The 17,539-nt window shown below is 35.7% G+C and overlaps 1 protein-coding gene across 1 annotated transcript in view; it reads right to left on the bottom strand.

The window, feature by feature from the left end:
- The window catches only part of LOC150106196 (uncharacterized), a 79,865-nt gene that overhangs the window by 37,237 nt on the left and 25,089 nt on the right, over positions 1-17,539 (bottom strand). The window contains exons 7-11 of the mRNA XM_090392952.1: positions 17,109-17,490; positions 12,993-13,164; positions 9,742-9,911; positions 5,868-5,976; positions 5,711-5,775 (exon numbers count right to left, since the gene is read on the bottom strand). Coding sequence (XP_090249078.1) covers positions 5,711-5,775; positions 5,868-5,976; positions 9,742-9,911; positions 12,993-13,164; positions 17,109-17,490 — 898 coding nt within the window. The remainder of the gene's footprint in view (positions 1-5,710; positions 5,776-5,867; positions 5,977-9,741; positions 9,912-12,992; positions 13,165-17,108; positions 17,491-17,539) is intronic.

The following is a 17,539-nucleotide window of genomic DNA, read 5'->3' as shown; positions in this document are numbered from 1 at the left end:
TTAATGAATCCCATCAGCAAGAGAAATTCTGATTTTTTATTGAAAAATTATACGAAATTAAAATCCGAGTGATACGATGGCAGTTGTAGAAAGGTTTAAGTGTAAAACAAGAATTTAAAAAAGTAAGAGTTCAAACTAATTTGCAGATGAATAAGTTAGGAGTTGAAGAATTAGAAAAATGTTATATTTGGTTGGAATAATGTAGGAAGAAACAAAGAAGGGGAGGGAGGGAGAGGAGGAACACCACTGAAAAATTACCTGGCCATAACAGAAGCTGTGTTCGCTCAAGTCAAAATATGTTAGCAGCAATATTAACTTCATATTATTAAACGCAGAATTGCTGATTTCAAATCAAGTTGAACAGTAAAACCGCAAGAGTCATGTATTCTTCTTCTTTGGCCTGTTTCCACCCACTACTGGGTATAGACCTCCCACCTCCCCTTAACTTTCCGGTTCTGTCTGTTTTTAGCTAATATCCTCCATCTCATGTCAAATGTTTGTAGATCATCCTTCCATCTTGTTCATTGGCGACCTTTTCTTCTCTTTCCTTCTCTTGGTACCACTCAATGCTTAATTTTGTTCCCCTTTCGTCTGGCAGTCTACTAATATGGCCAGCCCATTTCCACTTATATGCTTTACAACACTTCACAATATCTTCTACTCAATTCATCTCTCTAATTCTGACATTTCTTATTTGCTTCGTCATATCTAAGCAAAACTAATTCTTAAAGTTTGTTGAAGTAATAATTAAGCGAACTAAAAACTGTAGTTCTTAGAAAACAACTTGGGACGGTACTATGGATGGAGGAATTGGAAGATAAAGAGGTCAGTAGTGCGTGAAAGATAGTTAAGGACTATTTGTTAACAGCAGTCGCAAAATGTATAAAACGAGTGAAATAAAATAAAAAATGGGATAAAAGGGATGATCGCCAATATCAATAAAATAATTTCAGATAAAAAAGAGGTTATGGGAAAAGGACCAAGTGAGAGGTGGTGAATAGTTGCATGAGGAATACAAAGTTCAAAGAGTGGTGTAGTAAGGAAGGAAAAATTAAATGCGAGAGGAGACTAGTACTGCATTCAAGGAACAATCCTGAAGAAGTTTCTCGTTATGTGACCAGCAAGAGAAGGAATGTCTGTGGACGAATGATCTCGTTAGATGGACGAATGATCTGGTCGAGTGAATAAGCCGAATGATATAGTAGAACTGTTTAGTGAATATTTTGTTATGGCGTTTCATTCTGGCGACGCGAGTTTATTTCAAAGAGGACTGAGAGGGTTGAACGATTTAGAAGAAGTAAATGATGTTAAAAGATTTTTACCTTAGGTTTATTATACATTAAAGATACCAAGAAATATTTTTATATTTGGTTTTAATCCTCCCAAGGAAGTAAAAACAATGCTTTGCGCGTGAAATATATTCACGTCTCAGCTACTTGTATATAGAGGCTAATGAATACATCACTTGCCCTAGTATGCATCCCATAATGCAAAGCAAGTGACCTGAGTCATTAGCCTCTGTATACAAGTAGCTGAGACGTGAATATATTTTAAACGCAAAGCATTGTTTTTGCTTCCTTGGGTAAAGAATAAAAACCAATTATATAATTTCTTGTTATCTTTAATGTAGAAGTAAATGAAATGAAGTGAGTGTATTTGCAATACAAGTGATACAGATGTCGGGACTGGATGAAATTTTGTCAAGTGTATTAAAGGAATGAGCTAAAGAACTAGCAGCTCCATTGACTTGGCTGTTTAATGAAAACCATACAACTGGAAGGGTCTCTGAGGAGTGGAAGGAAGGAAAGATAGTGCCACACTGCATAAGAGTGGTGAAAGAATTGAAGGATCAAACTTTAGACCAGTTTATAATGCTTCTTGAAGTTGTTAAAGCATTGAAGAAATACGATTTGCAAACTTGGGCAAATGACAATAAATTTATTTGCGAAGTCATCATGGATTTGTTAAGGGATGCTCTCATTTCAGTAATCTGGTTAACTTTTATGATATAAAGTTACAAGAGTGGTTGATGAAGGAAAACTATACACTATTTGTTTTTCAAATTTGCAGAAGCATTTCATACAGTACAATGCCACATGATAAACTGATTAAACTGCAACGCATGGGTTTGGATATTAAGTTGACGAAGTGGATTGAAAATTGACTGTTTGATAAATATCTACACTGAGTGGCCACTTTATTAGAAACATCTTCCCAAACGGAGCGGTGTTTCTAATAAAGTGGATACTCAGTGTGCATATCAGATAGCTGTGTACGGAAGAGCAATATCAGATAAAAAAAAGTTACCAGTTAGGTTCCACAGGGCTGTGTGCTAGAACCGTTATGTTTCAATATTTATATCAATGATATTGTCACTGAATTTAGGGAGGTATTCAATTGCTTGAGGATGAGATGAATCTGGGGAAGGTTATGGAGTGTAGTGCTAATGTGTGTAGCGCTTCAGAAGGATCTGAATAAGCTGGAGATGTGGACACCAGCTTAACCTTGCTATATGTAAGGTTTTAAACTTTGGGATCTGCAGATGGAATATTGCATACTCTATATGAGGAGGTGTACTAGAGGAAGTGGAGGAAACACGGGATCTTGGAGTTATTGTGAATCGAAATTGGTAATTGAAGGGGCATGTTGAAAAGGTAGTAAATGCACCTCAGAGAATTGCTATAATGATTACTCAGCAGAGATAAAAATGGTTGCGATTCTATTTTATAAAGCCCTCATCAGGCCACATCGTGATTACTGAAAGGTGATCACCAGTGTTTGGAAGAATGAAGTAACACTGGAGAGGGTGGTGCAGAGACGATTAACAAAAATCATTCCAGGGCTGCGGATTGTTAGCTGTGAAAGTAGATTGAAGTGATGCAATCTGCAGAGTTTGGCAGATAAAAGGTGAAGGGGTGATATGATTGAGAAATTAAATTTGTTATGAGATATTTACCAGATAGGTAAGTGAGAGCAATTTACAAACACGTCCTTCTCTACATATTTTTTTATATGTAGAGAATGGTAGGTGAGTGGAACACATCACCTGATTACGTTGCGAATGCTGAGTGTGAAAGAGTTTAAGCTTCAGTATGAGAGATAGTTGCAGGTAGGAGAGATTTTCCTCTGTAATAACATACTTATAAACTGTATGTGATTGATGATGGTATAACTCCCCCGTCTCTTTCTCTCCCCCTAGATTAGTCTTGACTCTAGAAGAGTTAATGTAATAATAATAAACTTACTACTGATTACTGTCAATCTTTCAGCTTCACTTAGTTTTTCGGCCTGTCTTTTGGCTCTTGTCAACGATTCTTGGAGCACTCCATTCGAGACGGTGAATCGAGGCGATACTGTCCAAGGAGAAATTAAAAAGAAAAAAAATTAAAATAATAAATAATTAAATTAAAGAATACAGGTTGTGTGATATTCACAAATAAGTGCCCTATAAGTATACTGTTTAGAAAACATTCAACATCTAATTACATCTAGACTTATTTTTCTTTTCTTGTCGCTAACAGATTAAATGTTATTTATGTTCTCAGCATACTGATGTGGAGTCACTTCGAAAAAGCGTGTCTCGAAAATTAACAGCCACAGAGAATAATTCCTGAGAAACCATCAAAGCATTTTTATAGGTAACCATATTATGAGAAAACGCGACTGGATGTTTGTCGAATGAAATTCTTAGCTGATCATAGACAAAAGTGAATAAAAACTTGAAGTATCCAAAGTGACAGCAGAAAGGTGACTACTCCTCCCAAAATTGGAAGAGATATGGGAAATAAATTCAGAAAAATAGTAATAAACTTCGGTGGTAAGTTGCCTGGGAAAGATGTTCTCTTTATGAAAGTGAAGTTAAGAAATTCATGGACGAAGTTTGAGGGTTTTTCGCTTGAGGCAGAAAAATATTCAACCTCAACGAATTATAAACGGCTTCCATTTTGACAAGATGAATACTCTTTACAAGAAGCATCTTGAAGCAGTCGTCTTAGCTAGTTACCTATTGCTCCGACCTTGCTGTAAACATGATTTCGGTCTCTCGCTCTCTCTTTCATTCTTCTCTTTTTATTTTTAAGGTGTTCAGCACTTGAAAATTCCATCTGTTCCCCAACTTCAAGAACGTAAGTAAAATTATGAATATAAAAGCTGTTGATGGCATTTGTTTTCTTCATGGATAATTGTATCGCGTTCGTGATACGATTTAAGATGTTCTGCTAGAAAATATATTTAAGACTATCGTTCAAGATATCTGCTTAAAAGTATGTTCAATCTAGCACCTCCACAACATTTCATTTTCTGAGGTAATAAATTGAATGCGTCCTGTGCATCGAGATAAAGCCTGTTGTGGTGCAAAGTGTTGTGTTATTCGAGACTCATTGAGTTTTGCTCTTTATCTGCTTATCATGGGTAAGTAGATAAGGACCCCCCCCCAAAAAAAAGAATGTTCTTGACAAAACAGCAATAAACAAATATGATGCCAAATGGAAATCCGTTATAATGGGACATGCATTTGAACAAACATTTTATTCTAGTCCCTTTATCGAATATTCAAGCTGACTTATCAAACTTTCGTACATTAAATCTAACTTTGTGGTTAGTATAAATAGGAAATTAACAGATCTAAATCTTTCTTAGAAAATTTCATTATTTCACCAGTAATCCTAATTTTCACCATTTACAGTTAAAAGAAGGGAGAAGTGTGTATATATATATATATAGAAAAAATGAGGGGAGATGAATTATACAGTAATTCACATGTACACTCAGTACAAGGTACCACCATCTCAGAATTTCATATTGACATAATTAGCATATAATATGATGAAAATTTCGATAAAAATATTTAAAAAAAGATTGGAAGGAGAAGAATGTGTGTAATTTATTACATGTTGATAACATGGCATGTCATGTCACAATCACATGTATATGACCATAATATATATAGGTATATATATTAACACACATACATTCATGATTACAATCCAGAATTTTGATTGAAATGCAATCTGATTATTATACCCATTATTTTGATTTAGCTTTAAAAATATCTAATAAAAACATTAGCGGCAGGTTATGATAATCCCTTTCCAAAATTTTGATATCGAAGTACAAACTGAGCAATGCATTGTGAATCCAGGAAGAAAGGATGAGGAGTATCGATGGCTTGGGATGTGAGGCGAGATTAATCGGATTAAATGTACTCTATATAATCTTTTCTTCTTTATTCACCTCAAATAGTCGGATAGTTTGTGCAGAATAGGGAAGACAACAGGTGCAAGGCACCTGGTAAAGACCAAGTAAGGATAAGGGAGGTAATTTGTCCTTGGTGGTAGGTAGAACAGATAAGAGTTTCCGAACTGTTTGAGGACAGTATGAAAATAAACTTTACACTTGAGTTGTAAACATGCGTTGCGTGACGGATTTCAAAAAGATTCCTTTTACCATTGCTCTCTCAGAAGATGCGGTTGTAACAATTGGCAAAATGTTGCCAAAACATCCTATTTTTACACGTGCTAAATTAAATTTATTTTTAATATCTCAAGTTTATGTCAAGAATCACAATGATTCCTATGACGTTATCTATGACAGAACTTTGTTTTGTCTTCTAAAAAGACTTCTTGGCACAAGTCAGATTAATGTCTTATTGATGACTGATCCATAATATTTAAGAAAGAGAGGAGAGAGAGAGAAAAGTAAAGAAACATACCTGTCTTCCATTTCGTCAATTCCATAGATGGGATATCAGCAGAGTCACAAGTCTGGTATGCATTCCTTAAATAAAACAAAATGATTGAAATAACAAAGTTTAATTAAAAGTATCAAGTAAATGTTCAAAGCGATACAGAATAAGGGAAGAAACTTACAGAAAAGGATCTGTCACATACATCGCTGCCGGCTGCATAAAATCTGCGGAATCAGCATTATCACATAAAACCCGAGACAGAGTAACTTTTCTTATTTCTGCCAGCTGATCTAAAGGAAATTATGGCGCATTAAAATGGGGGGTCACAATGGAGTGACACAACTGAAACAAGTATTGCAGGCAGTAAGGAATTTCTCTCACAGCGCAATACGATTAAAAACTTAAATTTTTTTACCAATTGGTATTGAATTGCTTAATGTAGAATAATACTTAAATGTGACGATTATTTGGCTGAATGAAAACTATCTATAGAGTAGTATCTAAGCTGGACAATGCTTCGATTTAGGAGAGGATAGTTTACAGGAGAATAATCCGACAGCGTGTGAGAGCGAAAAAAATGGGATCGCAACTCATGCAAGCAGCTAATTCACCGATCGATAATTTATAAATTGTGCTAATATTAAATTTTATGGAGATTTCATGGTAAGAGAGGGTCGGAATATTTTTAGCGAATTAAATAATAAATAATAATTGCGTAAAGGTGGGAATGCAAAGATGCTCTTTATGAAGAAAATGGAAGAAATTCTGTTTGTGGCAGAATGAACAAATTATTTAAATTTACAGTTATTTTAAAGAATACACTTGGATTTTAAGTCACTCAGGTTAGGATACGGTTTTATTGATGATATGTCTGACAACAAGGAACCCAAGGATACTGAAATGGCTGCTAGCTGGGTTTAAAGAAAGCTGTGAGTGGCATATGACTTGTGGGTTCATTAATTTATGCGACGCATTCTTTAGGAATATGAGATGGCCTTGCGGGGACGATATCCACCGGAATAAATTTCATGAAATGCGAAACGGTTTTATAAGATAGCAGACGACAAACCAAAATGAAATGCGATCAACTAAACGGCAGTAGAGGGTGTGGAGTATTTCGGGGGAGGAGATTTTGATATTAAGCGACACTTCGAAGGATATTAATACTGCTCTTGTATCTCGATGCACGAAGCTTAAAGAATGAGATTTTCTGCTCTAAATTCTTAGAGGGAGACATTAACATGTTGTGGGAGTTAAAATTTGAGAGAAGGGTAAAGTGTTTCTAATGAAGAACATGTAAATAGGAGATAAAGCAACAACTCCCCCGATTAGGTGATCCTAAACCTTTACTCATATTGTAAGTGTGTTCTTCTGCAGCCGATTTTTCTGAGCTGCACAATTAGAAATCCGCGTTTCCGGTGTGGGTGTGTGTGGGGGGGGGCAGTAATTTACCTGTTTTAACTGTCTTCCTTCTGTGTAACCAGCAACGTTACTACAAGGCTACACAAGCCTACAATATATCTTATACTTCTGAACCACCTTCGACATCGTTTCCTGAAGTAATGAGTAAGTGAACCTACCAAAGGATGCAGAATCTCGGATTGAATAAGAGGGATTAGGTGACGCTTCTGGCGTGCCTGTATAACGGTGATCATCAGATCATGTCCGTGGAATGGCACAACTAAGGGAAGATAATAATTACGTAGCGTTGACACTTGAATGTTAAGGCAGTAATAAAATTAAGAATCGGTAACTGGAAGACATTAATAGAAATGAGCAGAATTTAAAAAACACCAAAAGTCTGATTGCAAATTAATTGTATAAATAACAGTTATTCGAATTGTTAATCAAATACTATCAGCCTCCTCTTATTACAGATTCAGAGACATGCGATAAGAAGAAAGGAAATCAAATTGATGAAAACAGTTTTGAAGGATACTTTCTTAAGGAGGAATTGGATTATTTTGTGAATTAATATGTGGACTGATGTCATTGAGAAGGAAATTGGTTGAAAAATTTCATTGCATGTGTTCTTTTGCCAGTTTTCTGAAATATAACGAGAAAAAATATTTATGAAAATAGCTGTAATGCGAAATTCGGGGATTATTTAACATCAAGGATTATTTCGCGAAATGGATGAGAAACCTGTTGAGAGATCGAAGCAAGAGGTAATGTTTCGAAAAAAAAGTTAGTCTTCCAAGATTCCGATGAATGGGAACGGAGTACTCAAGTTCAGTTTTAGGACTCATGTCGTCGTCGTTCAATAAATGCATTAATGATAACGAAGAAAAACTGAGTAGCGTAGTGGATTGCTCAAGTGATGATGATGATCTTAAAAGACTACACGTGGACAAGGAAATAGGTAGATTTCATTTGAATGTGTATGAGGTGAATAAAAATAGGTTATATGATTTGGGGAAATTTAAAACTGACACGTCAACGACATCCGTTTAAGAAATGTTCTCGCAGGATACAACTACTTCGTACATCTCCATTCTTTAACTTATTTCAGAAGTTTTAGCCGAGAACTTACGAATATCAGACGGTTCTAACGTTTTAAACCAACGGTTTAAAATGCTAAAAGAACATTACGGTGGACTTCGCAGCACGAGAATACTTCGCGCTATCTGACAGTTCTTGAAACGGTTCATATGTTTACGGTGACTTATCTACATAGACAAAGTTGAAATGATGTCTGTTCGTTCCACCATCGCGCAGAAATGGCAAAATGAATCGTGATGAAATTTTAAAAATATATTTACAGTGGTTTTGAATATGTTTTCGGCTATTATTTCATACGCTATTTCATCGTATTCGGTCCTAAGTCTCTCATACTGTCAATAAGCGCAACTCTCAGCTTTGCTAACGTTTCATACTGATTCCGAAGTACGGCCAACTACAAATGATCGATATACTTGAAGCACCGAACGAGCTACAAATCCAGATTTGCAACAAATCTGGCTGATGCGGTGAACTATCCTGTATAATTTTTGAATTTCGCTCTTGGAAAATCAGCGCACCAATCATGCCGATGACAAACATGAGAGTGCCAACTTCATGGCACTGTCATGTTCAATTTAAAGGCAAGGGGCTGAAAGAGAAAGCCCTCCATGTGAAACGGTGATACTGACTGGCAGTGGAAAGGGTGAGTCTCTTTTCATTCCCGCATTTTCCTAATTCCGACCACTTAACCTTTGAACTTCAATGCCTTCAGCTTCCTTTTAGCGTATGCTTTATGATGACCATCAATAAACGGCAAGCTAAACTCTCCCAAATGCAGGCGTTGATTTGAGATTCTGCTATTTCTCACCGTGACCACTCTCAGTCGCACGTTCCAGGATAAGCAGCGGTAAAGGTCTCGTATCTATCCGAACAAAAACACTTAATATAGCGCATAAAGAGACTTTGATATAAGCGAGACCATGTGATACTTTTAGCTATCATGTAGACGATTTTTTTAATATAAATTTTTATTTATTAAAATTTTTTTAAAATTGACATTATTTATTTTTATAAATTGACATTATTATAAATTGATATTCAAAGAACAGGATGTTTCAGTTAATTGGAAAATATCAGGATTTCCAAAAAATAATAGACACGTTTGAAAATATGATTTTCAGTGTCAAACAGTACCGATGCAGACTATTTTATTTATTTATTTGCTTGTGATTGTTGAAGAGGAGTGGGAAGAGGGTTGAGAGGTGATGACATGCATTGCGTAATGATTGCCATTTTGTGCAAGGCACTGATAAATCTTCATTAGTCGTTTAATGTTTATTGTTTTATTAATATAGTTTAGTGTAAATTTTCCCTTATAACCATTTCGAATTTTTATTTGTTTTTTATTTTGTTTTTGTATCAAAAATTTTTCGCTCTTATTTTTTTGGGTAGTGCCTTTTTATCACTTTTCTCCTGAATCTCATCTCCCACCGTTTGAAAAAGAAGACACTTCGAGGATGGGCCTCATGTATAGAAAATGTTTCAAGGTGAATATGGTATACAGTTCATGTCAACGATCTTACTACAGTGCCACTTACTTGTGCATCACTGACCTTTTGTAAAAGAAGAAGGCGGTATATCATTTTCATACCAGAATCTGTCACCTCTACGCAAGTAATGAAACTGTCTTCCTAACAGACACCCAAACGTCGGTCCAATCACAGCGCCAGTGAGAGGAGTCTCTGCCAGTCCTCCAGTAAACAGGTCAATGTCTTGAACGTTTCTAATCAGAACAAAACATCTTAATTACTATTTCTGAATTAAGAATAAATTATTTATTTTATGAGGATGCTAAATATATAAAGAATTGCAGATACTAAAATAAATAATAATCAGTCTCTAAAATAAATAATAATCATAATAATTAGTATACAGGGGATCGCAAGTGGCAGTGCTTCGTCTAGTAATCCGTCCTTCATTAGGACTAAATGCTAAACGAAGCACGTTCTTCCGCGCGAACCCAACTGCTTTAAATACTTCAATTAACACACAGTGCGTTTTTAAAAAGTCTCGGAGCTGCGATTATGTTCTCGGGTCGTGCCATCCTATATAAAAATATTAAGTGCACAGTCCCATTTCATTTAAAAGGTAAGGTAACTTTTCTCATTTGAATGGCATTAGCATAGTTCTGACACTTTTTTTTCCTGTTTTAAAACAGGAGGTCAAAATTTATGAATTGTTTAAACAGAGATTTTCATTTTGCAACCCATTTGGGATACTCTCAGAAAAACTAAAAGAGAAGAAAAGTGAAATCGAATTTCGAGATTGCTATTTATTTGGAGATATCAGTTTGACATTTAATGAATTACATATTACAAAATGCAGAATTCATATAAAAATGTCAAGAAATTGCTTGTGAGCGGAGGTCAAAAAAAGGTTAATAAAATACCGGGGATTCTTTTGACAAGGTCATCTAGTTCAACGTGTGTAATTGATGCCCAGAATCCAGAACTTCAGAAATAAATTCAGAAAAAGCTTCAGGCTTGTGTTGTGAAATCCTGTTATGTCATTCTGTTTTTATGTGATTCGAATTGCGAATTAAGTGGTTGTGGATATCGAGAATAATAATGAAAGTGATTTGTGTGGGGGTGTCAGTGAATGAACTTCTTTCTCCCGTCTTCCAGAGTGCAGAAGTGATCAGGGTTTCAAAATGAAAGGAAATTTGATGAAATGGAAAAAAACGGATATAACTCTTTTAATTCGTTTAAATTAATTTTGACAACATACAACGAAAAAATTAAAATTAGAAGTACAGCATCCAAGCACTATGAGCCATGTCTCCGGCCAGGTGATGCGTGTTCGGGAAAATTGAGAAGGGGGAGTGTATGTTCGTTTCCTCCAAGTACCAGCCGGTTGTGTGTGTGGGGAGTGGAGAAGAATCGGTAGGGGTGAGAAGGGTGTAGTGGGAGGTGGGGAAGGATGAGAGCGGTACATGTTCATTGTCCCCCCGGGATGTTTCTCCAATCACGTGTTGGTAATGAGGTGTTTTCTGTATCCCCTACCCGCAGGGAAATTTCTCTGATGGTTGCATCTATTTTTATGGGATGATGGTGTAGATTTCTATATGTATGATATTTTTTTGTGTGGTAGGGAGAAACAGTTTGGTTCTCAGTTTTCTAGCGTTGCTGGTTTGGATTTTGAATGGGAATGTTGCCCTCGTGGTTCGTGTTTTTTAGCGTGTAGAGGTAGGTAATTCTGTTCGTACATACATTTTCGTTTACTTATTTAAATGCTCGGTTAGATTGCATTGATGTTTTGGATAAACAAATATCATTCTTGGGTTTTGCATTTCTTGCAGAAGATTGGTTTCTTGAGGATTTAAACAATTTTCTATATGTAAAATTGAATATTTGTAAGGCTGTGATTGAATTATAGTTTTATTCATTTTATTGATGTTCAGATGCACTGGTCTGTGATCTCTTGAAGATTTAATGATTTTTCTATTGTAGCATCGATTTAAACAAGAAATGACGCAGTGAGAAATACAGAATCCATTCAAATCATCCACAAGATGAAAAAAAAAAACACGCACTACAGAAAACGCAAAATCATCAAATAGACATTTTCTACTCCTTCACAATGGGTAAAGAAGTTACTTTTCAGGAAAGGAAAATGTTAACTTGTTCACACAAACAATACATCACAATAAAAATAAACCAGGTGGCACAACTAGGGAAACTGTCAACCAAGAAGAGGAAAACAAAATTTTCAAATCTACTTTCAAAACGAGAATCAGTAATCTTCTTCTGTGTTACTTATAATATTAAAAATCTGATAAATATTCTGAGGTTGTTTTTAAGTACAAAACTTCATTTCATTTTAGATAAGAGCCCCATTATTATTCTTCGGAATTTTTTCTCTTTAATACCATTAGAAAGACCGTTTTTTTCTCAATTTGATAAAAAATAAAATATATCAAAATGCTTCCAACTCCTTGTCATCAATATCTTTACATGTATCCTCAGTGGGTTTACAGGAACACAATGATAGTACTACCTGAAAAAAGTTGCATCAATAGTAAATTCCTGGCAACTCTTTGCTTACAGATAATCTGTTATCTGTCAGGAAGGCGATATTATCAAATCTTATATTTCTTTTTTCTAAGGCACTTATTTTACTGTTTCAGTCCATGTATTAAAAAAAAAAAAACGGTGTCTATGTGTTGGATGCATGTTTTTCTAAAATTTGAACTTAACTTAGTTTTTTAGAGGGCATCCTTGGAAGCTGAGAATGAGGGCTAGATTTTTCTCTCGGAGGGTGGTGCGTGATTGGAATGGATTGCCATTGGATGTTGTGAGTGCAAGCAGTGTGAATGAATTCAAGAATAAGTATGATAGCTAGTGCGTGTAGTATGTGGCCTCCCTAGATGAGTCCCTAACTCCCTGGAGGTCTCTTTTAATAATAATAATAATAATAATAATAATAATAATAATAATAATAATAATAATATAAATATGGTTTCACCACGATATTAGCTGATAGAAAAGCATCATCAAGAAAACTGTAATCAGGTACCAAAACAATTATTATGAAAAGCAATGAATAAGAAAAATGTTTTTAGGAATTATGCATTAAAATACACTTATCTACATGCAATATTTAAGTGTACTGACTTAGGTTCCTTAAGCCACTGCATTCTGGACTAAACAGCATTCAAAATAATTGTCAGAGTCCTTATAAAAATGCATACAAAAACCCGCAATCTTAATTCTATCAGGGAAAAAAAAAAGATTTAAAATTTGTTGTCTAGTATTAGTCTGCAGAAATTAGTTCCATTAACTGTAGAACACGAAACTATATTTACTTGAAAATGCGGGTGAGTCGCTCAGCTGTTTCTGATGTGGTCACACTTCTGAGTTCGCTGAAATTGTTGATGACAGGATCTAATCGGCAGAATTTCCTCCACTGGACATAACCGGGAACGCCGTGGTCTCTTCCTTGCTGAATGATCATCGCCGCCAGGTCTGTTCCGACACCTAAATAGCATTTCGAAAACATGAATACAGAAGAGTTAAAAACAGCAAAATAACTCAGGAAACGTTTTAAATGACGTGCTTAGTTTAGTAAAGAGAAGAAAACGCGCAGCCCGATTATTCGGGCATAATTGCTAGCTTTAATATTCGCAAAGAGTCAATCTCCAGTGACTATGAAGAATTTCGTTCTTCGAAACAGATTGTAAAATATATTAAACAATAATAATAAAAAGCTTTATCGCTTATTTTAGCATTTGCTATCAAAACAACACTGCCTTGAAAAAATGTATTAGTTATTTTCGCTTTCAAGTATTGATAAAGTGGATATTCAAACATGTTTTGGAAAAAAATAAAATAAAACAAAATAATGTCCTCTGGTTGCTGATTTATTGGTCGTCGTCTCAATCGTGAGTGTTTCATGAGGTCAACGAACCTTCTGTATTTTCTGGTTTTCCGTCAGAAAATGTCTCTGACCTTCACCACCCGCTGGAAAGGTGTTTAGAACACATATCTGTCAGTCATCTGTGAGTTATAGAAGGTTCTTAAAACTGAGGCATATCCTAAGGTTCCGATGTATTCTGGTGGGAAAGAACCTCACTAAGAGAAATGTTACGAATATCAAAATAATTCACTCGGCATCCGGTTAATCTATTCTTTTACACAGAAGTACTTTTATTACATTTTGTATTTGGCACCGAATGCTGTCCTGTTTATGGGAGTACGCGAAACATCTAAGAACTCTTACTGGCTGTGAAAATAAGTCCCCTTCACACATGTTACGTGAGCTTGGTTGCAAGGAATTAACATCCACCCACAGTCTGGCAAAAAAGATTAAATTAATTTCCTATTTATTCCACCATGTTTATTTTACTCAATCCGTAAGAAAATGAGTTAACTCGGTAAGGATGACTCAGTGGGGATGTCAGTTCCTTAAATATTTTGATGAGTGATGTCGCGGCGATTCGCTTGATAAAGAAAAAACATTTCTGTCTATCTTTACTGTCACATTTTCGAAATGAATTTAAAATTCCCATTAAATGTTTTTTTATAACAAATCTGGAGTTAGTAGGTGGCGTAAGAAAATTAATTTTCCTTTCACGTTTTCAGGTTCTGGCTGTGTTTATGGCCAAAGCAACTAAGGCTCTTCAGGCCTTAGTTGCTTTGGTGTGTGTGTGTTTTGCCTGTTAATCGCGTGAGTTCTCCGGTGGATTTGCATGCTTTGGAGATGAAAGGACTCGAGTTTGATAAAGGAATGACCCTGCCACTTCCACACGAGACTGGCTAGCGCCTTATCAGGTGAAAATGCCTTCGCTTCTTAGACAGATCGGGAAAATTGCACTACGGAGGTGTTCCACATTTTCAGATAAAACTCGAACATGTATCAAGGAAAGACTACATCCCCTTCCTAAAAATACAATGATGACTGAATTACGAAGCAAATTAGATTAAATTGCGAAGCGCAGAACATTCGACAGAGAGAATCTGCATAAAAATATACGGCGTGAGAGTTCCTTCTGTTTGGTATTTTCGGCCTAAGCAACTCAGGATATGAGGCTGGTGGATAACAACTGTTAATTATGTGTGTTCTAAATAAATAAATAAATAAATATATATATATATATATATATATATAAATATATATATATATAATGCAATGTAATGAATCTGTACACTATACAAGAAATGCAGCAGAATGAAAAACAGGGCCAGAGGTTGCAAAATACTTACGAGAAGGAGAACATAAGGGAAATACAGAACAGGAAGATAACAAGGAAAGAAACTGAGTCAAAATTGAAGGAAATATTTCCAGAAACAGCGTTTACAGACGTTTATCCCACTGACAGTTTGACGGAATGTGGCACATGTCAAGCATCAAATTCAGAGCTTAATGGGGGCGCAAAAAATAATAATAAAAATCAGATAAACATTTCTGCGCATGAGCAGAAATTGTATAACGAAAAAACAAGTCTGGAAAGATGACACTAAAAAGAAGTCTGAACACATTTTAGAAATGAATATAAAGAAGGAAAATGGACTGAAAACAGGAATGCTTCAGTGAATAGCAAAAAAAGAAATGTGACACATTTCGGAAAATGAAAAGCATAATCCTGGGGCAATAGTCGGCAGTTTTTTTTATTTATTTTTCTTTAGAAAAGAGGGGGGGATGCTGCAAATTCTCGGCTGCTTTTCTACTGTAGGAGATTATCCTATGAAAACGATTATCAAGCGAGGCTTGTAGAAAAAAAAACACCAAAATTCGAATTCGGTTCATTACACGAAAGAAGTAATTCGGCATTTTCAGAACACAAGAAATTACTAACGGTTGGAAAGGGATCGGTGGGTCGGAATTGTGGCCAAAACAGTGAAGTCAATATTTTATGCCTGTTAATTGCGCGTGTGTTCTTGTGACTGGTTTGCCTGTTTAGCGGGATGAAACCGGGATTTTCTGGAGGAGAACCCTGTCAGCTCGGTAAGAGAGCGGCTAACCGACATCCAGCTGAAAATTCTTTTGTAAAGGCTCATCGTGTCCTGTGCAGGATTCGAGACTGCAGCACTGGAGCACCTGGACGCACTCTTGTTGGGTAGAAGGGTCCAAACATGCCAAGGACACTACGAATTTGAAGCGAATCGAATTTGTTGGTCTCCGATGGAAGCAGCAGGGATTCTGAAGTCTTTTATTCCCAAATACATAAAAGCGGCCACATGGCACTGATGGTCCCAGTTCTGAGAATTAAAACAATCACACCAAAACATGCACGATTTGATTAGTATTTCTGTTGGATTTATTTTGGATAGCATATGAGTCTGCACACATCTACAGGCTGCATGTTGTTTGTAGAAAAAAAAAAAAAAGCAGCATCCTGGAAATGAAAAAAGTGTCCGAAATGGGAAGTTAAAAAGTGCTTGCTTACGAAGGCGCACTGACGGCATTGACTATGAGTGCGCTAAATGAATCATTAATAAAAATTTGGCATATCAATGAATGAAATTTAAGAAATAAAATAAAGTTTTCACGCGCAATATAAATGATCCCATTTCACCAGTATCCTAAAAAACACCCACGACAGTGCAGCTCCTGAGACTCGCAGGCATTTTTCCTAAAATGTCCATGAGATTCCAACTTTTCAATTGTTCAAAATCGTACTGTACATAATAACAGAGCAATGCATTAATGCACGGTTTCCCAAACTTTTTTCCCGTGGCCCGGTTATTTTAGTACTTTATCTTCGTGACCTACTAAACTTTTTATGGCCAATAGGTAAAATAAAACAGATTTGAATGTTCATAGAGTTTTCATTTATAATAATAATAATATTTAATAATTTAATATTATAATAATTATTTATTCATTAGTCCCGATTAAATACTATTTACTTGTATTTTAGAGTTTTTTCGTGAAAAAAAAGAAAACCCAAAAACGAAACACCTAAGTTTTCGAGAGATTTTTTAGGAGACCGGCATTTAACTTTCGTGACCCACCATTTGGGAAACGCTGCATTAATGGACAAATGAAAAATAATCAAAATATTGTTTAAAGAAACTATTAGAATTTGTATGTAAGAGTTAAGTGGTTAATGTCTCATCAGCTGCAACATCGGAACACTCACAACCCTCTCTCAAATGGTCTACTTTGGCATGTATTCTTGCTGAAATGCTAGATTAAGAACAATGCGTTATCCGTGTCGCATGTTGCGGTAACATGAAGATTTTGATAAGATGCCAAGAAAGAAAATTCAAAGGCTACTGTGGAAACAAATCCCTCAGACACGAAGTTGTTTTCACCTCAACTGTGGATATGCAGAAAAAACTTTGGCAGAGAGGGCCAGAGAAAGTATTCATGCAAATCAGCAATTGAGAACTTTCTTTGAATCGATTTATCTCTGTCGAGTGTGATCAATGAAAAATAAAAAATATGATTTTTGTTTTCATTTATTTAAAAGGCTCACCTGACGTTGGATCTATAAATAAATTATTTGTCATTTCCTTTGATATGAATTCGTCTCTAGCTTGCGCTTTCTGACTGACTAGACCAAGAAGATACTCGTTTAGCTTGTTGGGAGCATACATGTCCGTTGGTTGGAAGAATGTCTGACTCATTGGCTTCGCACCGACTTTCCGGTAATCCCTAGAATACAACTCAAACTCAGGGGGCATCATAGAAAACAGAAAGCCAAAAGCAGCTGTTGCGACGGCGTTCGATATTCCAGGGTTGATATTGATATCATATCCAGTAAAATGGCCGCTTGAATGTGGATGAAGATCGTACTTGTCCATAATGTCCTGACCCAATATTGCAGGTAAGACTTCCTTGTAAGTGATGTGCTGGAGCTAAGAATTGAAAAATAACGATTAAAATAAAATGAAAAAATAAGAACTA

This window comes from Typopeltis vanoorti, chromosome 5 (assembly GCF_054136105.1).
Source record: "Typopeltis vanoorti isolate ZY-2024b chromosome 5, IOZ_Tvanoo_1.0, whole genome shotgun sequence".
Lineage (NCBI taxonomy): Eukaryota > Metazoa > Arthropoda > Arachnida > Uropygi > Thelyphonidae > Typopeltis > Typopeltis vanoorti.
This window is presented reverse-complemented; position numbering and strand designations above follow the sequence as displayed.